At 36.2% G+C, this 26,577-nt stretch overlaps 1 protein-coding gene across 6 annotated transcripts in view; it reads right to left on the bottom strand.

Annotated features, from left to right (window-relative positions):
• Nucleotides 1-25,111, bottom strand: part of SLTM (SAFB like transcription modulator) — a 51,850-nt gene extending 26,739 nt beyond the window's left edge. For 2 of the 6 annotated variants that reach the window (XM_074234559.1, XM_074234562.1), the window contains exons 1-5: nucleotides 24,709-25,111; nucleotides 23,375-23,465; nucleotides 5,665-5,729; nucleotides 3,365-3,559; nucleotides 2,816-2,863 (exon numbers count right to left, since the gene is read on the bottom strand). In XM_074234559.1, the coding sequence (XP_074090660.1) occupies nucleotides 2,816-2,863; nucleotides 3,365-3,559; nucleotides 5,665-5,729; nucleotides 23,375-23,465; nucleotides 24,709-24,876 (567 nt within the window). In that variant the 5' untranslated portion in view covers nucleotides 24,877-25,111. The remainder of the gene's footprint in view (nucleotides 1-2,815; nucleotides 2,864-3,364; nucleotides 3,560-5,664; nucleotides 5,730-23,374; nucleotides 23,466-24,708) is intronic. The other 4 variants (XM_074234561.1, XM_074234564.1, XM_074234560.1 and 1 more) reach the window with 2 other exon arrangements.
• Between the last annotated feature and the right edge of the window lie 1,466 nt (nucleotides 25,112-26,577).

Here is a 26,577-nt window from a genome sequence, read left to right as displayed (position 1 = left end):
TTTGAGAACACAGAGAGAGAGTAGAGTCTAGAGCTAAAGTTTTTAAAAAATTATCATTAGTGTAAAAATTCTCAGAAAGAAACTCTCTTGTAGTAAAGATATTCTCTTTAGTAAAAAGGAATACTGGATTTGCAAGTAGAAGATTCTGGTTTCAAATCATAGTGCTAACCATTAGGCAAAGTAATAAAGCTAGAAGAGGTTAAATTAGATATTTATGGCTTCTTCTAGAATTCTTTACCTAGGATCCTAAGTCAGTTCTACAATTAGAAAAAAATTAAGTGATTTGCCAAGGATCACAAAGGCACAACATGTGGTAGAAGCTGAAAATCCAAAATCTGACTTTGAGGCTAGCTCAAAACAAATCCACTAAAAATGTCACAAAAAGCCTTAAATATATGAAATAACTTGAATAAAGAAAGACAATAAAAATATACTTGCTCTAGTTATATCCATATGGTCTGATAAATATCTGTTTATGGCAATCATACCTTTAATAATGATTTTTAACAAAACATATGAAATTTAATATATGAAGATGCCACACAATTATCTTTACATATTTAAATAACATTTGCTCCACCCTAAGCAAGCAAGCTAGACTTTAATGGTTTGTGAACTGACAAAGTACTATTCACCATCTCATCTCTCTTATGTATCTGGCAAAGTGATAAATCAGCCTGATAAGGTATCTGCAAAGTGATAAATCAGCCTGATAAGGTACTTGTGACTAATAATGATCCTCTGTGGTCACCAGAAAACATGAATTCGAGGCTCTACTTTTTTCAATACCCACCAACTAATAATCCAGAGAGCCCTATGCCAAACTCAAGGGAATTCAAATTAGAAAATAAATTATATACCTTACTCTATTCACATCAATTTTATACTATGTTATTATGAATCTAGTCACAGACCAAAGGTCACACAAATCTCTTCTTATAGCATACCCTGGATTCTGAAGGCTGTGAAGGATACAATTAGTTTATCACTGAAGATAATTTTTTCAGAATCTGTTAAAAATCATCTTCTAAATGCTTACCAAAGAACTCTCATTAGAAAAAAGGCAAAAGAAATTCTCCTCTCACCAAAAAAAAAGAAAAAGAATAGATAGGTCCTCTTCTAGAGAGCATGGAAATTTATCACAACATATTAGACATTATACATGGAAAGTTGGGTTTAAAAACAGAAAAAAGGGGTTTTATAAGTGTCTATAAATATCTAGTACTATTGTATCTACTTGTCCTAGAGGAACTTGTAAGCTGATTGGAAAAAAAGCAGAAGAAATGCTCTGCAGCTACTGCATTACAGCAACTAGCTATAAGAGCTACAGACAATTCAAAGGAGAAATTAATGTAAGGAAGACTAGTCCAAGAATGATTTATGGATAAAGAAATAAATATGCACAGCAAAGCATGTTCTTATTGAGTGTGTGTGCGGGGGGGTGAGGCAGGAAATTGACCAAATGATCAGGTGCTATTTTATTACAGGGATACCTTTCTAGGCAGAGGCATTATCCATAAAGGAAAAATGAGTATGAATGATTTATTTGTGGAAATAGCTAAAGAATATTAGCTAAAGGATTACTCAAAAATATCCAGTTTCTATTTTCAAATCTTGAGTGGTACATTGCTCCAACAAGATTTGGAAATGAACTTCTGGAATTGTTTTTTTGAATGACTTTTAGAAGCCATGCAATATGGTTATTTTAAAAACTCAAATGGGTTGGCCAATAGAGCCTATTTGAAATGCATAAATTCTAATGGCAATGGAGACAATAATGTACTCAACTTTTTAGGAGGGATTTTACAAAAAGTTTGTCCACAGGTCTTTGAATATCTGATAAGGAAGCCAATTTTATGAATGAAAGGAAATAAAATGTTAATTATTTAGCAGAGTATTTTCTGCCCCAAGAAAATACATCCTTAACATACTATCTGAGAGTTCACCATCACCATATGATGGAACTTGTAACTTTCAGAAACAACTCTCCACTGTTAGAAGGATCACCCAGAACAAGTCTTTTCCTATAGAAAAACGGCCATAATATTTTATAGAATCAAGAGATCATCATCCAAACCCCCTCATTCACAGCCTAGACAGGACAAATAGGTAGTAAGAAATAGTAAAGATATGAATTCAGCTCTTTTTACTAGAAATTCAGGGCTCAAGTTTCTAAACATATGATGGAAGTAAAATTTATATTAAAAAAAATCATCTGAGTGTTATAATTCTCAAAATTAAATGTATAAAAAGTACAAGACACATAAATAGCACTTAAAAAATATTATTTGTTTAGATTTTATTTTTCCCCAGTTAACAATACTTTTTAAGTATAGTCTTCAAAATTTAAGAAATATATGAGGGGCAGCTAGGTGGCATAGTGGATAGAGCCCCGGCCCGGGAATCAGTAGTACTTGAGTTCAAATCTGGCTTCAGACTCTTAATTATCTATCTGTGTGACCTTGGGCAAGTCACTTAATCCCTTTGCCTTAAATTAAAAAAAAATTTAAGAAGCACAGATACTAAACAACAGACCAGAAAGGCTAAAAATCACTGGCTTGGGAAGCATATTTTTCAGAATAGAAAGTAGTTTCACTTAAGCTCCTTGTGTATAATGGTCGAAATCTTTCTTTGGGCTTCTGTAATTCTTAGTCTTTTTTATAGCAATTGAAATATTAATGTTCACTATATAAATCCAAATCAATTTCAAAGTTAAGAAAGTTTTATGCATAATATAATTTTGATGTTTAAAATAGGGCCACTTTGATAAGCCGTCTCTCATGAAATCAAGTGAATAAAACAATGTTAAACTTACTGGGACTGTAAGAAAGGTATCATCTTCACCTTCTTGACCTTCATTTTCCTAAGTTAAAAGGGAATAATAAATTTGGCTGAATAAAGTATTTGGATGATGTGAAAGCTATTTTAGTGATTTGAAGTAGGTATGTGCATGTGTCATATACTTTCTATAGCAGGAGAATGATACAGTGGTACTAAATCAACATTTAATAATTCAGACTCCTTTCCTACAGAATTTAAAGGTTACTTAAATGTGGCAGGGGAAATCAGAAAAATTCTCTTTAAGCTCTTTTAAAGAAATGGTTAAGTAATTGTTTTAATAATAGCAATAGATTTCCGAAGTTGGTTCCAGGTTGAACTACTTTAAAAAACAGGGTTTGGAAAAGATGCAATATATAATAGGTTGGGATTAAAAAATTAAATGTTTAATGCCTGATTAAATTTCAGGGGGGGGGTCAAACAAGACTATACACAATTGACTAAAAAAATAATTATGCACTCATAACTTAAAAATGGGGAAGGAGAAAGCAGTTTTAGCCAAGAGATAACAAAGGTGCTAAAATACCTGATTTTCAAGGTCTTTTTCTTTGCCTTGTATTGCTTCTGCTTGTTTTGATTCATGATCTTTTTTATGCTGTTCAGTAGTAGACAAGTCCTTGGAATTATTATTTTCTTCATCATTTTCAGTAAATTCTTCAGAGTCCTTCAGTTCATCATTTCCATCTGGATCACTGGTCTCTTGATTCTCCGATTCACTTTCCTTTTAATGTCAAAAACATTTGGTACAAACAGAGCCATTAGCTTGAATACCACTATATTAACTTAAAAAAGAGATACGATAATTTTCTAACCTGTTCTTTTAAGAGAATATCCCCGTCCCCCAAAATTTTGGATTGACACTGCTGTTTTACTCCAGGAAAAAAATGTTTAAACATTTTAAATTTGCAAATCAACTACACTTTGTAAAATGACAAGCATTATTAACCCAAGTAAATGAAGCTTTGTGTTTTGAGTGCCAAGTCTCTCATTTTTGTGGAAGAACAAAATTTAAATTGCTTTTAAAATATTCTGAACTTCCAAAAAATTTTATTATACAATTCCCAAGCCACATTTTAGGTGCAGTAGAAAAGAAATGATTTCACAGAAAATAAATCACCATTCCCACAAGTCATTCTTCAATATTCAATCTCACAAGTCACTAGGCAAATCTCTGCTTTTGTGAAAATGTGGTAACTAATTACAGATCTTTGTTGCATGGCACTTTATACCAATTAATCTTAACTATTTTGGTTTGGGACATGGTTACCTCTTTTCAAAACATGTTCACAAACAACGTTTTCTCTTCTTATGTTGTGAATGGATGATCATATTGAACAAACTATGAAGACTGAGCATATATGAAACAGTTTAGTGTTGCAAATGAAACAGTTAATCTGACATATTTATGATATGTATAATAAAAATGCTACATAGAAATAAGCAAAAATACTAAATGCTAAGCAGCAGTTCCCATAAATGGCTGCAAATAATATTATTTTGATATAGATAAGTTAAGAGGGGGAAATGGGAGAAGATACCAGACAAATCAGGAAGCTGCTCTAAAGATTTCTAGTTGCAGGAAGCTTATTTATTCATATAAGCAAATAGGGGATGCCATGTTCAGGAAAAGTGATGCAGTTGATAAAGTATCATTCTTGAAGAAAAGAAACAGTATATTCCATTAAGCTTTGTCAAACTGGGGTGTGTGTGTATGTGTGTGTGTGAGAGAGAGAGAGAGAGAGAGAGAGAGAGAGAGAGAGAGAAGGGACAGAAGAGTTTCTGAGGCCCAGATACAGACAATCAGGGTTACAGGTACCCTGGGCTGTATGAATGGAAGGACCAAAGTCCTGTGCACAATCTACTACGTTACTGATCTAGAAATGATGTTTATTTTATCCAAGAAGGGGGGGGGGGGGGCAGAATAGGAGATCTGGGAGAAGCACAGAACTTTTTTCTTTACCTTTTCAAAAATTAAGACTTAGTGCTGCTTTAAGAGAAAAATCACCCCAAAAGGGAAAGGGAAGTTTCTCTAGAAAACCTAAAATGGCATCAAATTCAATTGGGGAGAGGGAAAAATTTACTCCTTAATTACTTTTCTAGTTGAAATACATTAATACAGGATACTTCCAGGGAGAACCAAGTCAGAGGGAGGAACCTGGTTAACTCAAGGGTAACTGACCCTTGAAAGAATGTCAGGAAGTAGAAAGGCTAGAAGCATAAATGAAAATGAAAAAACAGCAAAGAAATTTCACCTTTCAAAATGTCCTGAGGACTATCAGCACCACCTCCCAGAATGAGCCCAGGAAATATATGCAGGTTTACTTTCTATAAGCCAAATCAATGTATTAAATAGTTTCCTTATTAGTTTTTGAAGTCATTATTATTCTGTCTAGGTATAGTTTAAAGAAATAGAGCTCTTTACAGTGAAAACATTCAACCTGTAGGGTAAAATATGTGATGCTATCTATACTTAATCTCTCTAAGCCTAAATTAATTTAGATTTCAAATGAGGAAAATAGCAGTATTACTCTCAGTACTATGAGGATCAAATAATGTACTGTGACAGTAAAGTGAAAATCAAGAGGTACTTCCTGCAAAATGCTTTGGAAATAACAATAGGCATGATAAGTAGCACTGTATCAGTAATTTTTTTCTCTATTGCAGGAATAGAAGAAAAAATAACCTAACTACTATATCTGGTAATAAACACAGTAACAAGTCCATCCCTGCTGGAAATGATGCTGAAATGAAGCTGAACTGTCTTAAAACCTTGGTCCTATTCACAGAAAGAAATGAACTACATAAGCAGAGTATTTAAAACTTTACCTTAACAAATGTATCATCTTCCACTGAAGCATCTCCACTTAGTTCATCTGTTTCTTGTTTCTTACCTAAGAGAAAAATCAAACTGGGCTAGCTGCTGTGTTTCATAATTTTAAGGGATCGAGAAAACAGGGAACAATCTACATAGTTAATGGATGGTAAATATAGAACAGCATGGGAATACAGAATTACAGAAAACCAGGAAAATATACATAATGATAATAACTTAAATGGAGAGAGCAAAACAATTAAAATTGAATGTTGAAAAAAAATTTTGACAAACTTTGCCTTAAAGGAAAAAATATAAGGCATCTCCTTCCCTGCTTCTCTTTCTCTTTTTGCCAATGTATATATGGGTAAGGAAGTATGGGGTGTTTTAACACTATAACACTTTTTCTGACTTGTTGATTAGTTTTGTTGACAATTTTTTCCTCATTATTCTTTGTCATAGGGGATAATTCTGGGAGGGGGAGGTTGATGAAACATATTGAAAAATATGGGTGACAAACTATATTTTAAAAATAAGTAATGGGACTTATCAGTCCTCTACTTCTATAACTCTAAGCAGACCACTTAATATCTTTTAGAGCCTCAGTTTTCCTAATGATAAGCTCAGAGCAGATGGTCTCTAAGGTTCCTTGCAATTCTAGACCGACTTTTTAATTTAGTTCAGACTAGTACTTTATTGGTAAAGAAAAGTCCCAGTGAGAAGTAGAACAGTAGTACAAGGTCTTAGAGAATTACCTGGAGCAATGAGATGTTAAGTGTCTTGCTCAGGGGAGTCAAGAGGCAAGACTCAAATGCATTTCTTGGCTCAAATCTGACTCTCAATCCATTATATAAAGAAGCCTCCAAGTATCACGAATTACTACCAATTCATTAAGAGAACCAGCTCTAGGGTCAGCTTAGGTGGCACAGTGAATGAGCACCAGCCCTGAAGTCAGTAGGATCTGAATGCAAATCTACCTTCAGACATTTAATACATGCTAGCTGTGTGACCTTAGGCAAATCATTTAACCCCAATGTCTTGCAACACTCCCGCCCCCAAAATTAGTACTATCTATAATCATTACAAAAACAGTAACCAGTTACTAGATTAATTCCATAATATTAAGAATACCATGTAATTTCATTAATGACAAACAACATATCAATCACTTCAACTGATTTACCACATATATATTTAAAAATATGGTTTTGTCTTTTGCATGCAGCCATTGTAAAAATTCCATCATGTTAAAGAAAACTGATGATCAAGAAAACAATCCCATCATGACAGCCTTTCCAAACCTAAGCAATCCCTTACTGTAAATTCTAGGTCATTTAGTTGTACTATATAATTCATCACTTCATTATATACTATTTTGTATTCTCTATTTCTTCCATATATGACTTCCAGGTAGATTTTTAAGTTTGCAGAAGGCAATCTTATCATATATTTATACTCTTCTAAATAGTCACAACCATGTTGTGCACACAATTAAGTATTTAATTGCATGTAAAGTGATTGTTCAAGCTGATCTAATAAAAGTAGAAATTGATTTATACTGACAACTCTCATTCAGTAGAACAAAGTATAACAAATGGCCACCAATTTATCTATGAATTTTATCAGATATAAATTATCTGTCTTCATAGGAAGCAATATCATAAACGTTTAGGTTCCCAACTTGTTCACAAGAAGCTGCTTTTAAAAAAAAAGTCATAATTGCAAGTGTACATTTACAATGGTTTAAAAAAAGCACAATAGCAAACCTTACTTTTAAAAGTTTTTATTGAAACAGTAGAAAATGTATTTTGAGTTGCCATTTTATTGAGAGCTCTATGGTAACTCTGCTTCATTTACTAAAGCTAAACCACAGTTAAACCACAGGGGGCCACATGCGCAGCATTTTGTACAGCCCAGGTCTAATAAAGTCAGGAATAACTTGGGAACAGAGGCAAAAGAGGAAATTTTGGCAATGTAAAAAAATAAAAAAAAAATATCAATTAAAAATATATTAAAAGATAAAAGGTAGGGAATGTGCACTAGTGGAAGTTTGACAGTCAATGTCAATACTTTTTTTGATTTTTGTTCTTAAAGGGATTTTTTTGAAGCACATGTACAAACAATAAAGTGAATAAACATCTTAAGTCTTTCAAGAGATAGATGATTGATGAAGCAAGGTGGGGGATGGGGAATGAAAAACAAGATGAAAGACTCAACTTTGGCAAGGGCAGATGTCATATCATTTTCTGAGGTGGGAAGAAAAGATAGGTGAAGATAAAGACAAAAAAAAAAAGGAAAGAAAATGCTTAAGAAATTCTCCAGTAGCATGAATATTCCAGACCTTGTAACAAAGACTGATAAAGTGGAAACAGTGCTAGACTATGAAGTCAATCAAGGTCTGAATTCAAAGTCTACCTCTGATAACAGCTGCAATGATCATGGAAAAGGCAAAGTTTTCTTAGTTTTCTCAATTGTAAAACAGGGCTATCTGTAACTATCATCCATGGGTTATGAGGCATAAATTATGTTTATAGGGGCAGTGAGGTGGCACAATGGATACAGCACCAACCCTGGAATAAGAAGGGCCATCCTCAGCCACTTAATACTTACTAAGCTGTGCAACCTTGTTCAAGTCACTTAATCTCATCATGCCAAAAAAACCACCAAAAAAACAAAAATAAAATGTTTATTAAGTGCTTTGCAATTACTAGAGTCGAGAAGTATTGTTATCATGTTAAAAGTAAAAAAAATGAACGGTCAATGCAACAATTAGAGTACACATTCTCAATGGACCTATTCATCAAGCTATACAGATTTATCCAACAGTATTTCTGATGTTCAAGAATAGGAGTATTGATGGAAATGAGCTTTTCACAATTACCTATGTCAAATTGCTTGCTTTCTCAATGAAAGGAGGGGAGGGAGAGAGAATTTGGAATTCAAAATTTGAAAAAAAAATGTTAAAATTGTTTATACATTTAGAAAAAAATAAAACATTAAAGAGAGTAGGAACATAAATAGAATGATGTAAAACCTTGGGCTGGAAAGGTAGAAATGATGAAGATCAAGGAGTGAATTATTCAAAAGTGCAAGACATTGGGTATACTTATAAAATAGTTGACCAAGATTGGAAAAAGAAGATGAGAAATAAGAATAGGAAGATACAGATTTGGAAAAATATAAAAAGAAGGAGCAATCTATTTCACTGCCACTAAACAATGTCAAATAAAAGTAAAATATTAAAGAAAACTTAGGAAGAATTGATCTGTGTAAGGATGGTTCTATTTCAGGGACTACTTGTAATTTCCTCTTTAGGTTTTAACAATGAAAAAAACAAACTTGGGGGTAGCTAGGTGGCACAGTGGATAGAGCACCAACCCTGGGGTCAGGAGAACCTGAGTTCAAATCTGGCCTCAGATGCTTAATTATTACCTAGCTATGTGGCCCTGGGTAAGCTACTACTTAACCCCATTTGCCTTGTAAAAACCTAAAAAAATTTGAAAAACAAACTTAACCTAGTATAGTTTCTGTTTTTTATTTTTTAACTCCCATTCAATTCTTCCTTAGTATCTGTGTACCTTTCAAGTCATTTAACCATCCTGGGCTTCAGTTTCCAATTGGCAATATGAGGACAGCAGGATTGGATGGACTCTGAGGTCTTTTCCAGGTCCAGATCTATGATGCTTTAAATTACAATTTTGGTTTGGAGACAAATGGTAGATGGTAAAGAGGAAGAGAGGTCCCAAATCATGTTCTGAGATTTAAAAGGAAGACTGCTTTAATTTGCATTTCTCTAATAAGCATCACTGAGGTACCACCTCTCAGACTGGCCAATATGACCAGAAAGGACAATGACCAATTTTGGAAGAGATGGGGGAAATCTGGGACACTATTACATTGTTGTTGGAGCTGTGAACTCATCCAACCTTTCTGGAGAGCAATTTGGAATTACGTCCAAAGGGCAACAAAAATACTCTTTGATCTAGCAATATGACTACTGGATATATATATATATATATATATATATATATATATATATATATATCCCAAAGAGATTATGAAAAAGGGTAAAACCAATTGTACAAAAATATTCATAGCAGCCTTGTTTGTGGTGGCAAAGAATTAGAAATTGAGTGTATGTCCATCAACTGGGAAATGGCTTAATAAATTGTGGTATATATGTATGTCATGGAACACTATTGTTCTATTAAAAACCAGGAGGGATGGGAATTCAGGGAAGCATGGAAGAATTTGCATGAAATGATGCTGAGCAAGATGAGCAGAACCAGAAGAACATTGCATACCCTTACAGCAACATGGGCGTAATGATCAACCTTAAAGGACTTGCTCATTCCATCAATGTAACAATCAGGCACAATTTGGAGATATCTGTGATGGAGAATAGCATCTGTATCCAGAGAAAGAATTGGAGTTTGAACAAAAACCAAAGACTGTTACCTTTAATAAAAAAAAAACAACCCATTATCATATTATGTAATTTAGCTATCTCTTATACTTTATTTTCCCCCCTTAAGGATAAGAGATCTCTCATGTATACCATGGAAACAATGTAAAGACTAACAGACTGACCCTTCTGTGGGGGGGGGGGGGGGCAAGATTAGGGGAAAATCTGTAAAATTCAAAATAATTTTTTTTTAAAAGGAGGAATGAAGATAGAGAGGGTTAGGAATAGAAGAATGTCAGAATTTTCTCTATCAAGTAGGATACCAGCATCAAGGATTAGTAGAAACACAGAGACCTGCATTCAAATCTCATCACTATGCAGGTCATGGCAGAGGAAGGACAAAACATCTCAGAAAGAGGGAATTCCAAGGTATAAAGTCTGAATCCATGCATCAAGTACTTCATGAATTAGAAGAGTGCAAGAACAAGAGTACACAGGGATTTCTTTTCATCTCAAGTTGTAGAAAAATCTTAATTCTATCCTGTATATATAATTTTCGGTTCTCTAATTTCAATGTCTAATTCCAATTAGCAACTGTGCATATAATGCATATATACTCATGGAGGGGGAAGAATCCTGAATTTGCCAATTTCTTTGACCATGGTGACCCATGAAAATACCAGATACTCAAAATCACATTCAGGCTTTCATAGCCACCTTCAGTTTCAATAGAGCCAACATAAAATAAGAGAAGCAGAAGATACTATTAAGTACCAGAGAGTTTTCAAATTATGTGTATGTATACACACAGATACATCAAACTAACTGATGGTACTCTAAATGTAAGTTATTTGTTCAACACTATATTCATATAAATATATGTATATATACACATACATACATGAATGCAGAGAGAGAGAGAGAGAGAGAGAGAGAGAGAGAGAGAGAGAAATTCCTGGAGAAAATTGACGACATTTATGGAAAACCAGAAAATTTTTGGTGGATTTTATAGTGTACCCAATAATCATCATTTTATGTTATACACAGTCATCTTTCAACTTTAGAAATCATGATAATGAAGACTAACGACAAATAAAATGGTCTAATTTTGGAAACTAATTTGAAATTATGAAGTCACCAAACTCAGTATCCTTAGATTCAGCAATGCTACTATTAAGTATGTACATCTCAAAAAGGTCAATCACAAAAAAGTCCTATGAATAACAAAATATTCTGGCAGCACTATTTGCTATAGAAAAAAAACTGGAAAAAAATTAGGAAATAGGTGAACAAATTGTGGGATATTATAATGTAATAGAATACAAACATCAGCAATTCAGAAACATCTAAGAAGATATCTATGAAATAGTCTGGATCAAAGAAAACAAAACAGAACCAAGAAAATACAAAGGAACACATTAATACAAATAAAATAACACTAAAAGGTAGCTAAGTTCAAATAACATGAATTGATTGAGTGATGGGGTTGCTCTGCTAAGTCACCAGTCTCACTTTTTCCTCCAGAGCCAGCTGGATCCGTGGCCAGATATGAATCAGGATGACTGGAGATGGCCCTGGACAACAGGCAATCAAGGATAAGTGACTTACTCAAGGTCAGACAGTGTCAAGTGTTTGAGGTCAGATTCAAACTCCTGACACCAAAGCCAATGCTCTACCCACTGTTCTACCTAGCTGCTCACAAATAAATTATAACAACTAAATTTGGTTCCAGGAGATTGATGACATACCTAAAGGTGGGGGTTAAATATATGGGATGAAATATACATTGTCTGATACAATTACTATGTTTTGTGTTGAAATTTTTTTAATGGTGTAAATAAAAGGCAACTAGACAACTTAAAGACAAAAACAAAACCATGGTTTATTCTCTAATATCTATTACAGAGGATCAGGAATAAGAAAATTTCTATCAAGAATCTTTTGAGAAGATCCTTCAAATCAAATCAACAATATGCCTGAATACCAGAGGATATAAATTCAAAATTTGATAGCACTAGATAAAGCACCAAGAGACAGAAATTTCATCTTAATATTCAAGCTTGCTTTTCCTTTTAAAAAAAGAATATATCAGGGTGGCTAGGTGGCACAATGGATAGAGCACCAGCCCTGGAGTCAGGAGTACCTGAGTTCAAGTCCAGCTTCAGACACTTAATAATTACCTAGCTGTGTTAGCCTTGGACAAGCCACTTAAACCCATTTGCCTTGCAAAAAAAAAAAAAAAAAAAAAGAATACTATCAATTCCTGCCTCAATACCTAGCAATCTAAATCTAGCTTTTTGACTTCATTGCCCACTAAATTGCTCTGCCTTTTCTCAACTCATCCTTCCTAATGCTGATTTACACTATCCTGAGCATTCCTCTTTCTGGGATTTTTTAATGCCTAAAGGGAAATAATACTGCATATTCTTTGATCAGCAATCCACTACTAGGGTCTATATCCCAAAGAGATCATGAAAAAGGGCAAAAAAACTCACATGTACAAAATATTTATAGCAGTTTTTTTTTGTAGTGGCAAAGTAAAAAATTGAGGGGATGTTCGTCAATTGGGGTAAGATTGAACAAAATGTGGTATATTAACATGATGGAACACTATGGTTCTTTTAAGAAATCGTGAGGGGGGCCAAGATGTCAGAGTAAAAGACAGGGACTCACCTGAGCTCTCCTCCAAACCACTCCAAATACCTTTAAATAATAACTCTAGCAGAACCCAGAACAAGACTGAGTTAAAACAATTTTCTAGTCTAAGACAACTTGTAAGATCAAGAGGAAAAAACCTAAAAAAAGGAGGGGGAGGGGCGGCTAGTTGGCATAGTGGATAAAGCACTGGCCCTGGAGTCAGGAGCACCTGGGTTCAAATCTGGTCTCAGAAACTTAATTACCTAGCTGTGTGGCCTTGGGCAAGCCACTTAACCCCATTTGCCTTGCAAAAAACCTAAAAACAAACAAACAAACAAAAAAACAGAAAGCAGGGTTAATGGATCAGTGGCATTGGTGGCATTTTTCAAACTTCTCGGTGTAGGGATAGCCAAGGACAACTTGGAAGGTCAACAAGAAAACTCTGCTGCACCAAGTGAGATTGGAGCACAGTAAGCCTGATGAGCTGGCTTCAGGAGCCACTAAATCAGCAGCAACAGCTACTTCAGGACCAAGGACAACAAAGGAGTTAGAAGGAGATTACAGGGATCTCTTAGCTTTCCCTGAAGCAGGACTCTTATTTTGCCCATACTTAGCTCTGGGTCACAGTCTAGGGTACTCCCAGGAAGAGCTAAAAGCACACCAAAGCTTATTGCCCCAGAGGGGCAAGGGACTCTCACAGACCAGGAGAGCACTCGTAACCTTTCATAAGACTTTTGAAAGAATTAAAAACTTGCAGGTCCCTAGAAGTATCTTTGAAAAGAACTGCAGTGTGTCCTCCAGCCTAGAAGCAAAGCCTACCTTAACAAAGGGTTAAAATCAAGTCATTGGCTAGGGAAACTACAATACTGACGGTTACAACAGTCATATGGGAAGATCAAAAAATACATTCAGAAGAAGATAAAGTCAAAGCTTCTAAATCCAAAGCCTCCAAGAAAAATATGAATTGGTCCTCAGGACATGGAAGAATTCAAAAAGGATTTTGAAAATCAAATAAGGGAAGTGGAGGAAAAATAGGGAAGAGAAATAAGAGCAGTAGGAAAATCATGAAAAGCAAGTCTACAGCTTGGTGAAGCATCACTGCTTGGTGAAGGACATACGAAAAATACTGAAGAAAATAACATCTTCAAAACAAGACTTAAGTCAAAGGGGGGGGAAGGTACAAAAACCCAATGGGAAGGAAAAATGCCTTAAAAAAGCTTAACTAGTTAAATGGAAAAGTAAATACAAAGGCTCACTGAAAAAAAATAATTCTTAAAAATATAGAATGGAACAAAGGGAAGCTGATGACTTTGTGAGAAATCAAGAAAAAAATAAAATAAAACTAAAAGCATGAAAAACAAGAAAATGTGAAATATCTCACTGGAAAAACAACTGACATTGGAAAACTGATCCAGGAGCAATAATTTTAAAATTACTGGACACCTGAAAGCCAAGATCAAGAAAATGAGCCTAGACATTTTCTAAGAATTTATAAAATGGATAAAAACTGTCCTAATATTCTAGAAGCAGATGGTAAAAGAAATTGAAAGTAGCCACTGATCTCTTCTTTTCTTTGTTTTTTTTTTGCAAGGCAAATGTGGTTAAGTGGCTTGCCCAAGGCCACACAGCTAGGTAATTATTAAGTGTCTGAGACCAGATTTGATTGAACCCAGGCACTCCTGACTCCAGGGCCAGTGCTTTATCCACTGCCACCCCCACTGATCTCTTCTTGAAAGAGATCTCATAATGAAAACTCCCAGGAATATTATATCCAAATTTCAGAACATCCAGGTCAAGGAGAAAATACTACAAGTAGCCAGAAAGAAAGAATCTAAATATCATGGAGTTATAGTCAGAATAACATGAGATTTAGCAACTTCTACATTGAGATCACAGGGTTTGAAATACAATATTCTGAAAAGCAAAAAGAGCTAGGATTACAAAGAATCAATTACCCAGCAAAACTGCATACTTTCTGTCAGGGTCAAAAATGGACATTCAATGAAATAGGGGACTTTTAAGTTTTCTTGCAGAAAAGACCAGAGCAGAACTGAATGTCTGATCATCAAATATAAGACAAGTGAAGTATTAAAAAGGTAAACAGGAAAGGCAATTCATAAGAGACATTATGATGTTCAATGGCTTATAGTCCTGCCTGGAATATGACTCATACTTTTTCATTTATTTGGGTCATTGGAAAGAGCATATAAAACAAGACACAGGTGGGAGCTGAATGTAAAGAGACTATGTATCAAAAACATGGAGTAAACAGGTGAGAGAAAAATGTACTAGGGAAAGGGGAAAGGGAGAAGTAGAATGGGGTTAGTTATTTCACAAAAAAGAGGCAAGAAAAAGTTTTTGCAGTGGAGTGGAAGAGGGAGAAGATGAGTCTTAACTCTCTGGCTCAGAGAGAGAATAACATACCCATTCAATAGAGTATAGACATCTTTCCTAAAGGAAAATAGGAGAGGAAAGGGGGGGAAAGGAAGGGAAGTCAGCTGCAAAACACTTTTGAGGGGCAAGGTAGAAGGAGAAAGAGTATAGAATAAATGGGAGTGAGGGGAAATTCAGTCAGCAACAGTAACTGAGAATAAAAATAATGAAGCAAGTTTCTGAAAAATTGAGACAAATTTATAAAAATAACAAACTATTCTCCAACTGATAAATGATCAAAAGCTATTAACGACCTTTGCTATCTGTTTAAATAAGTTTTTTTTTAAAAGTCCCAACTCACTATTGACAGGAGAAATTCGAGTTGGAACAATTCTGCATTACTACCTTAGACCTACTGGACTGGTTAAAAGAACCAAAAGAGAAAATGATAAATGTTGGAAGAAAGAGTAATTTGGAATTATTGGTGCCACTACTAGGCTTAAATTCCAGAATAGATGAAAAACAAGCAAAAGGACCTACATGAAGAAATATGTTTTATAGCAGCTCTTTTCTGGTGTCAGTGAGCTGGAGATTGTGGTAATGCCCATTTTTTGGGCAATGGTTGAACAAATTGTGATATGTGATTAAGATAAAATGATATTCTAGTCTAAGAAATGCTGAAGGGGGGCAGCTAGGTGGCTCAGTGGATAAAGCACCAGCCCTGGAGTCAGGAGCACCTGGGTTCAAATCCGATCTCAGACACTTAATAATTACCTAGCTGTGAGGCCTTGGGCAAGCCACTTAACCCCATTTGTCTTGCAGAAACCTTAAAAAAACAAAAACAAACAAACAAAAAAGAAATGCTGAATGGGGTGGAGCCAAGATGGCAGCATTAAGGTAGCATTTCTGGGAAACTCTTTACCCCAAAAAACTCCAAAAGCCATCAAATAAATGACTGTAGCCAAAATTTAGAGGTGCAGAACCCACAGAAAGACTGAGTGATACAAGTTCCCAGTCCAAGATAACTCAGAAGCTCTGTGAGAAACGTGCATTTCACCAGGACCTGGGGTTGGAAAAAGTCCAGACCTCAGCCCAGCCCATCCCATCCCAGGGATCTCTGGGAACAGCTTGAAGAGGAGGTGAGAGAACTCTGCTGCACCAGAATGAATGTTGAATGAGTAGCACAGGCCTCAGAGCAGCCCTACAGCAGCAGGAATCTGGGGAAATGAGTCTGCACCTCCAGAGCACAGCCCATAGATGGTAAGGGGGTCAGAGGAGACTGCAGAAATCTCTCTGTTCTCCCTGGGGCAGGACTCTGTTTGCCCATACACTCAGATCCAGGTTGCATACTACAATACTAAAATAGCAAGGACCCTCCTCACAGATCCAGGAGGGGAGTGCCTGTGGTCATCTACATATCAAAGCACAGGCAAGAGAGCTTTAAGACCTTGGAGGAATAAAGGTCCCAGTGTGGTGTCCCAAAAAAATCCCAAAGGGGGTGTCCCAATAATACTCAAAAACTCAGGAAGCACCCCCAAACCAAGGAGAAATGAGTAAACAGAGAAAACAGAGAAAAAAGAGGAATACTACTGAGAAATTCTTTGTCCGGGATCCCAAGAAGTATCAAAATACTCAATCTGAAGATGAGGAAGTACAAGCTCCTACATAAAGACTCCAAAAAAAAATGGAAGTTGGGCTCCAGCTATGACAAGAGTTCAAAAAAGATTTTGAAAATCAAGTAAGAAGGGGTGGCTAGGTGGCACAGAGGATAAAGCACTGGCCCTGGAGTTAGGAGTACCTGGGTTCAAATCCAGCCTCAGACACTTAATAATTACCTAGCTATGTGGCCTTGGGGAAGCCACTTAAACCCCATTTGTCTTGCAAAAAGCCTTTAAAGAGAGAGAGAGAGAGAGAGAGAGAGAGAGAGAGAGATAAAAGAAAAAGTGGGAAAAGAAATGAGAGATGCAAATCATCAGATTAGTCAAGGAGATCCAAAAAAATGCTGAAGAAGTTACTGAGAAGAATGCTTTAAAAAGCAGAACTGGCCAGATGGAAAAGGAGATAAGAAAGCTTTCTGAGGAAAATACATCCCTCAGTCTTAGAATGGAACACCAAAAGAATGAAAACATGGAAGAAAATGTGAAACATCTTATTGAAAAAAAAACTGATCTGGAAAACAAATTCAGGAAAGATAATTTTAAAATTATTGGGATACCTGAAAGTCATGATCAAGAAAGAGCCTTAACCTCATTTTTAAAGAAATCCCACAGGAAATTTCCCCAGATATCCTAGAAGCAGAGATCAAAATAGAAATTTATAGAGAATTCATGATCTTCCCCAGAAAGAGATCCAAAAAAACCAACCCCTAGGAATATTATAGCCAAGTTCTAGAACTCCCAAGTCAGAAGAGAAAATTTTACAAGCAGTCAGAAGGACACAATTCAAATATCGTGGAGTTGCAGTCTTGATCACACAGGACTTAGCAGCAATTATATTAAGGGCTTGTAGGGCTCAAAATATAATATTACGGAAGGTAAAACAAGTTTGAAATGCAAATGAGAATCAACTAACCAACAAAAATTGAACATCCTCTTCCAGGGGAAAAGATAGACTTTCAATGAACCAGAGGAATTTCAAATGTTCCTGTTGAAATGACCATAGCTGAACAAAAAGTTTGACCTTCAAATACAGGACTCAGGTGCAGCAGAGAGAGCAGAGGAGAACTATGAGGGACTTACTCATAAGAAACTTCTCATTTAATAAAGCAGGTAGAAGGAGCAAAAGATAAAGCACAGGAGAGAACTGAATTTGAAGATATTATATTGTAAAAATGGAGTCAATGGCTAAAAGGGAAATGCACTGGGAATAAGAGAAAGGAGAGGTGGAAAAGGCTAAGATATTTCTTATAAAATGACATGGAAGAGGGGAAGGTGACAGGGGAATGAAGAAACCTTCACTCTCATCAGAAATGGCTCAGAGAGGAAACAGCATACACACTTAATAGGGTATAGACATCTAGAGTAAAAAGGAGAGAAGGGGGAAAGGGGGGGTAACATGGGTAATAGAGGAGAGGGTAGATCTAGGAGAGAATAGTCAGATATAACACATTTTCTCTTTTACTTCTTGCAAGGGGCTGGGATTGGGTGGCCTGTCCGGGACCATGGAGCCAGGTGGTTGCTAGGTCTCAAGGGTGGTAACGTGGGCTTGGGGTTTCTTAGTAATGTATTAAAAAAAATCACTTGTATAAAAATATTCATAGCAGCTCTGTTCATGGTGGCAGAGAATTGAAAATTAAGTAAATGTCCTTCAATTGGGGCATAGCTTAACAAACTGTGGTATATGTATGTGATGGAACACTATTGTTCCATTAGAAGCCTGTAGGGATGAGAATTCAGTGAAGCCCAGAAAGATTTGCATGGACTAATGCTGAGCGAGATGAGCAGAACCAGAGGACCACTGTGCACCCTAGCAGCAAGATGGGGGTGATGACCAACCTTGATGGACTTGCTCATTTCATTAGTGCAACAATCAGGCACAATACTTTATTTTTCTTCCTTAAGGATATGGTTTCTCTCATCACATTCAATTTAGAACAATGTATACCATGGAAACAATGTAAAGACTAACAAACTGCCTTGGGGGGGGAGCAAGATAGGGGAAAAATTGTAAAAAAAAAATAAAAAAGAAAAAAGAAATGCTGAACAGGATGCTCTCAGTAAAAATTTACATGATTAACAGATGCAATGAGAAATGTACCATATAATACAAAGTAACAACATTATAGAATGATCAACTGTGAACAAATAACCATCTCAAGCAATGCTGTGACCCAAGACAATTCTAAAGAATTATGAAAAAGAATGTAATCCATCCCCAAAGACAGAGCTGATAATGAATGGAAGTAGAATACTTTTTTTAACTTTATTTTTAATTTTTTTAATTTAATTTAAATTTAAATCAAATGAGGGGAGGGGGCATATGTTTTGGGTAATGTTTTTCATGACTACACATTTTTAACCTAAATTAAATAACTTGCTTTTTCAATGAGGGGAAGTGAATCTGGAGGAAGAGAGAGAATTCAAAACGAGGTTTTAAAATGAATGTTAAAACTTGTTTTTGCATTTAAATATGGGAAAAATATAAAATAAAAACTAAGAAAAAAAATCATAAGGGATGAACTTTGAAATAGACTGGAAAGACCTGCATTAACTGTTGCTGGGCACAAGGTGCAGAACCAGAAGAACATTATATATAGTAACCACAACATTATGTGATGATCAACTATGATGGACTTGTTCATTTCAGCAGGACAATAATCAAAGACAATTCTAAAAGAACTATGAAGGGAAAATATCATTCATATGTAGAGGGAATTATGGGATTTAAAAGCAGACAAAAGCCTATAATTTTCAATTTTTAAAAGTTGTCTAATGTATCTTTCTATTGTCTTTGTTCCCCATTTCTATTTGATCCTTTCACAACATGATTAATATTGTATGACATAGTTTTTACATGTATAACCTTTATTAGATTGCTGTCTATGGGGGGGGAGAAAACATCAAACTCAAAACCTTGAAGAAAAAATGATTTTTGAAAACTATCTATGAATGCAACTGGAAAAATAAATTATTTTTTGAAACTAAAATTGCTTATCTTCGCTCAAGAATGACCTTCACTCTTACCCCCCAGTACATTATTTTCTATGCAGAAAAATTTTTTTGGTTTTACATGGCTTTGAGTCATAGATTTTTCCAAGAACAGATGAGAAATGCTGAATTATCTAATAAGCAAAAATGATTCTGAATGTTACCTAACTTAATTAATTTGTGGTCTTTGAGAGCAGATACCTATGCTTTCCTAATTTTGTATTCTTAGTGTTTAGCATAGTAATCCCTTAACAAATGCTCCTTAATTCATTAGATATTTTTAAAAACTTGGCAGTTTTCCTTGTCCAGAATTAAACAAAAAATTTAAGACGTCAAAAGCACAGGCAAGCTATTGTTAAGAAAATTAGTATTAGAAAACAAGCTATTTAGGGGCAGCTAGGTAGCAGCACAGTGGATAGAGCACTGGCCCTGGAATCAGGAGTACCTGAGTTCAAATCTGGCCTAAGACACTTAATAATTAACTAGCTGTGTGGCCCTGGGCAAGCCACTTAACCCCATTGCCTTGCAAAAACAAACAAAAAAAATAACTAAAAAAAAGAAAACAAGCTATTAAAAAAACAAGCTATTAGATAGGATCTGATTAGCATTATATTTAAAAACACAACAAATAAGATTACAATAAAGCCAGATCTGACATGTTTTCCTTTAACCTGTTTTTGGGGAAAAAAAGCTGAAGTCAATAGTGAAGAGAAACAATTTATACAAGTCTCCTAGTTCATTAACTATATATATATATATATATATATATACACATATATACTATTAATAAGTTGATTAAAAAGTAAAATTTTATAGCTACATTGAAAAAGAAATGGTTAAACAACATAAAATGGCAACTAAGTACATACATTATTGCATGAAACACAATTTTGTACATTATTACTGCATTTTTTAAAAAATTTAATTTTTATAATGTCTTTCCTTCAATTAGTCTAATTATAAGCCAGTTTTAAAACAAAAGGACATGCCCTGGGCAAGTCACCTGACCCCATAGCACTGCAAAAAAAAAAAAACCCCAAAAAACAAAATAAAGGACATCATTTATCTAGATGAAGAAAATAACTTCCAAATATGTGAATTTCCCATATAATAGATGATATAGTTCCTTTAATTACTAATCTCTTATAAATCTAACCAAAAATATTCTGCACATTCCCTGACTTCAATAAAAGCCTAACAAAAATTGTATATGCTTATTAATTCAGTTGCTCTCAGGGACTAGTCAGGTATGTAATAGTTTTCTTCCACACTAAACTGCCTATCAGCATTTAAGTTGGCATCTTGGGGAGTTTCTTTCTTTCCCCAAGACATTTTCTGTGGCTTTCAAAAAACAAGCTTTACTCTAGTTACTATGACTCTATCACTTTCCATCTGCTATGGGTTGAGGAGAAATAAAAAGAAAATTATCTGAAGATTAACTAGGTTCTAAAGGCAGTAAGGATTTTCCTGCGAATACATAGTTTAAGTTTTTATATATTTTTTTCTCTCTACTTGAGAGAGAGCCATTGATAATAGTGTAAAAGTGGCAAACTCATAGTCTGAGGTTTCTAAGGGCAACCAAATCAGATGAAAATAAATCAGGAAATGTTTAATAAAATACTATCTGACAGAGATATTAATTCTTGGTTTTTAAAGTCGGTAGGTGGCTTGCAGGGATCTTTTCATATTTAAGACTGATACACCACTGGTGTAGTGAATGGAGCAGGAAACTAGAATTCAAATCCTCTTTCACAGAATTTACCAGCTACATGACCAGGTCAAGTCACTTTTTAATCCTTCTGTATCTGTTTTTTTCCATCTAATTAAATTGGGATAATAATCAAATATATCTCACAGGATTTTAATTATCAAATGAGATAAAGCATTCATAAAAATAAAAATTCTTCTATTTTGCATATTCAGATTTTGTTACCTTCTTGTTCCAAAGTTAAAGTCATCAAATAAGCTACCTCAGGCTAAGTGAAATGCTTTCCTGTATATTGTTTTCAAGAATAATACCATAAATTCATTAAAAAAAAAGTATACCATAAAATCATTAATACAAGGGTTCTCAATCTTTTGTCATGGATTCCTTCTTAGAATGATTTAAAATGCAGAAAACTAAATACATGTGATCAAAATGAAAACCAATTATATTGAAATACTGTTAGCAGAACTTCATTCTAAGTTCATGGACCCAGATTAAAAATTTCTAAGAAGGGCAAAATGGTCCATGCCTGTAATTGCAACTAATAAGGTGGCTGAATAAATGGATGGCTTGAGCTCAGATCTTAGTTTCTGTAACACTAAGGCCAATTTTGAGGATCTACTCCAAGTTCACCAATATGAACTCCCAATAGCTTAGGGCCACTCAACTGCCTAAGGATAGTAGAACTAGCACAGGTTAGAAAACATAAGTCAAAGTTTACAAGGTGAGCAGTAGCAGGATCAGGCCTATAAATGGTAACTATACTTCCAGTCAGGGAGAAAGGAAAACCTAATCCTAAATGGGCGGGGGGGGGGGGGGGGGGGGGGGGGGGGGGGTGTATGAAGGAGACAGAACAGAAAGGGAGATACAGGAAAAAACCCATTAGGTAACAAGAGACTTGACAAGAGGCCAAATACTTTACATGGGAATTAATTGACAGGTCCTAAAATTGAAATAATGTTCACAGAATTCTTAATTTCAGTGTCCTTAATTAAAGGCACTGATTTCTATCTACTTTCTTCCTTTTTGTGAAAACTTAAAAACTAAACTAAAAATTAGAACATTTTTCTTCATAATTACAAAAAATAGTATCTAAACTATTTGAAATTCTAACATTCCTAAGTTATCAACTATTTTATTAATATTTCTTTGTAATTTGCATTATATTCAAAATAGCACTAAAAGGAATTAATCAAGGTTAAAAGAATTTGCCATGAATTCTGAAATAAACTTCATTAAGTTCTGACTGACACATAGTCAAGTGACAAATTTTAGGGACTTAGGCTTAAAGAGAACAGTTCAGTTTAAACATGAGTAAAAGCTAAAAAAAAAAATAAGAATTCTATTGAATCCAGAAGAATAAAGTTAAAGTTTGGCCTCCAGAAAGACACTTTAAAGTCTCACATTACTGAAACGTCTTGATAAAATTACAAAAAATAAAATACTAATTATAAATGAGAAAAAGAAAGACAGGAAGGGAAGAAGCTCAAACAGTTTCAAATGGTTAATTACAGAGAATATACATTAATCTTAATTCCATTACCATGGATTATTACAACTAAATTGATTACCAGCTTCTCTACTGAAAATCAACTTGCCAAGAAAAAAAGAATGACATTAAAATTAATCTGCAAAAAATCAAATTAGTTAATATCTGTCTTTTTTTCCCTTCTCCCACCCATTTCCTTATATCAGGAAGGCATGGATATCATGAATTTCGATTAGTAACAAAATAATAAAAATTATCGTTTCAGGTCAAGGCTGTGTCAAATCGATCTTACAAAGCAAAATGAATGTTCCCCCCTACCCAGGCAATCATTACTAAAGCCTTCTTTGATCTAAGAAGACAATGCCAAGGGCAAATGGCAAAGCACAGCACTATATAAACAGGACAAAAAGCACAAGAGCAAAGATAAGTTATATAACACTTATTTTTTTAAAAAGCTCATGACAACCTTTGCTTTTGGCTGCTGCTGCTTTCTTGCTGGAAGTATCACCAGAAGACAGGTCAATATTATCAGGATCACCTCCTTCCTCTTCAATTGCCTATATTAGAAAGGTAGGTTAATAATAATATATAAATTCTGTTTAAAAGGTTTCATAATAAAATAACTATTTTTATCTAAATTGACATTTTAGTAATGAATCAAAGGTAAACAAATCTCTTGAAAACAAAGGTTATTAAAAATATAGGCAGCCAGCCCCGTCCTAAAACCCACTTCAAAAAAAAATTAAGTTACAGCTGCAAAAAGAAAATTCCATTATAGGACAGTAAAATCAGATTGTAACACCTCGATCTGTCACAGAGGACAACAATTAACCATAAAACAGGGTCAGCCGCCTATTAACCTAACAACCAATGGCGAAGTTCTACTTTATCATTGTATCTCTCAAGAGCCACTTAAATTTAATAACAAGTGTTCCCTTTATTCTAGTGATGCATTTTTCCCTCCCCCACTATCCCGACATTGCCAGAAATAAAGAGAGCTTCAACCGTTGGAAAGCCCAACCGTTACTAATGGGATGCAAAAATTAAAATATAACTCCCCATCAACATAGATTTACGTTGCTCTCTGTATATATAAATAGGTCTAAATACGTATTTAAATATATATATAGATATATTTGCGTAGCTCTCTACAAATCGTCCGTGTAGATAGATACATTAAGTATCTCGCTCTCCACACACGCATTTATGTCACAAATCTATGTATCTAGGGCTCCGACGTAAATGTATCCAGCTCTCTCTACATGTGAATCTACATCTCTGGCTATATCTGTATCTTTCTACATAAATACAGATTTCTAACCGTAAAGCCACTTACAGACACTGTAAAATGCATTGTTTGCCACATTCGACACGCTTGTCATACAGACTGGGCACGGATGGGTGCGTGTTACAGAATGTTTACCGACTTCTCTAACTGTGCGGGTCTCACAATAACGCCCGCTCCGGTGCCCGTGCACAAACTGCCGCCCTCCCCCCCGGGCGGGTGAGCCCCCGGCCCCCGCTCGGCCGCCCAGGAGCCCGACACGCCAACTTCACTGGGAGCCCCCGGAGCGCCCGTCCCCTTCCGGCCCGGGCCGCGGCCACGCGCTCGGCTCTCCGGGCTTCTCCGGAGACGGGCCGGGCCGGGCCGGCGCAGCCGCAGCAGAGGCCCGGTGCGGCGCGGCGCGGCCCGGAACCCGCCGAAGGGAGGGCCCTGCGAGATCCGGGGCTCCGGGCAGGCCGGCCGCAAGGCGAGGGCGGGCGGCGCGGCCTAGGCCCGCGTCCCCGGCCGGGCCTCACCTGCTTCAGCCGGGACACCAGCACGTTTTTCACCCCGTTGATGTCCAGATTTCGCCGCTTCAACTCCGACTTGAGGTCGATCACCCGCAGATCGCTGATTTTCTTACTCTCCGTCTGCCCCGAGGCTGCAGAGGCGGCAGAGGAGGAACCCGAAGCGGTGGCGGCCATTTTAGAGAGGGAGAACGCGGCGGAGGCAGCGCCGGAGCTGCAGAGCGAGGGCGGCGGCGGCGGCGGCACGTCGGAGCCGGGGCCCGGGTCGCGGCCAGTCTCTCACCGCTGCGCACAATGAACCGCCGGCCCCGCCCCTCGGCCCACCCCGCCGCAGCCAGCCGCGGCCGGCACCCGGATGCGAGGGGACGCCTGCGCACTGGCCGCGACTCCCGCCGCCCCCGAGGACGAGCCTGCGCACTGACAGCCGGGGCTGGGCGCCCAGCCCCCTCCCGCTCCTCTACCTGCGGAGGGCGCCCCCTTCCGCCCGTACGCGAGCTGTGAGGTCGGGCAAGCTGCAACCGCACCAACGTTCATTAAGCCACCGTTCCATTGGCTCTCTGGTTTTCTTTTCCTTTTTTTTTTAAATGAAAGGCATTGAGTGCCAAAAAAATGCTAAACACTATAAAACATAAATGAAACTTGGCAATTAATAAATGTGTGTTGAATGACTGAGTTTGCTGTGACCTTATCCCACTCCTCACCCTTAAACACTATGCTTTAATGGCCTTTTCTAGCCCTTCCCCTACTAATTCATGGGACAGATTGAAATTTTAGTCAGGTGTCATTGATTTCTTTGCCAATCTATCTGAAATATATATATAGATATACATACATATTTATATATATATGTATATATACACATGATGACCCCAAATCAAAATGTTGCTCTGCAGAATCAAAAAAAAAATGCTTCCTAAAAGTCAAACACTAGAATCTCTTGCTGCCTCACAGGCAATGATCATTAGTTTCACGTCAAGACTCCAAAAACAGGGATAATGCCTCTCTGAAGAACTACCTTAATAGGTAAGTATCTATTCTTGGATTATTCCTATTAATCCTAATTATCACATATATGGAATTAAAGTTGCATCACTTTTTTTCAAAAAAATATTTTATTTCCCCAATTACTTATAAAAACAATTTTTAACATTCTTTTTTTTTAAAAGTTCTGAGTTCCAAATTCTATTTCTCCTTCCTTCCCCTTCCCCCCCACTAAGAGAATGAGCAATCTCATATACCTTAGATTTTTGTAAGGCAATAGGGTTAAGTGACTTGCCCAAGGCCACACAGCGAGGTCATTATTAAGTGTCTGAGGCCAGATTTGAACTCAGGTACTCCTGACTCCAAGGCCAGTGCTCTATCCACTGCACCACCTAGCAACCCCCAGGAGGTAGGTTTTTAAAGAGATTAAGAGAATACGAAATGCCTCCAATTGATTTGCCCACTCATGTTCTCAATTTCTGCTTGTTACACAACTATTTTCCTAATTAGATCTAATTGGGGTCATTTTTTGACTCCTCTCCCTTGAGTAAATCACTAAATATTGTTATTCCTGTCTGAAAATTTTCACATTCATTGTCACTTCTATAATCTAATTCCCTTTTATAAACTTCATGCCCAGGTCACTATAATAGTGACTTTATTGATCTCCCTACATACATTTTTTTCCTTTGCTTGAGGCCATTTTATATACTGCCACCAAATATGCTGCCTAGAAAGAGTACTGGATTTGCAGTCAGAGAGACCAGCTCAACTATTTACCACTTATGTCTCCTTGGGAAGTAAAAACTTCTCTGGGCCTTCATTTTACTCTCCTGTAAACTTTTTTAAGGTCATATATGTCTCTAAATCTATGATCTGTAATAATCTGATTCTACA

Source organism: Macrotis lagotis, chromosome 4, assembly GCF_037893015.1.
Source record: "Macrotis lagotis isolate mMagLag1 chromosome 4, bilby.v1.9.chrom.fasta, whole genome shotgun sequence".
NCBI classification, from domain to species: Eukaryota; Metazoa; Chordata; class Mammalia; order Peramelemorphia; family Peramelidae; genus Macrotis; species Macrotis lagotis.
This window is presented reverse-complemented; position numbering and strand designations above follow the sequence as displayed.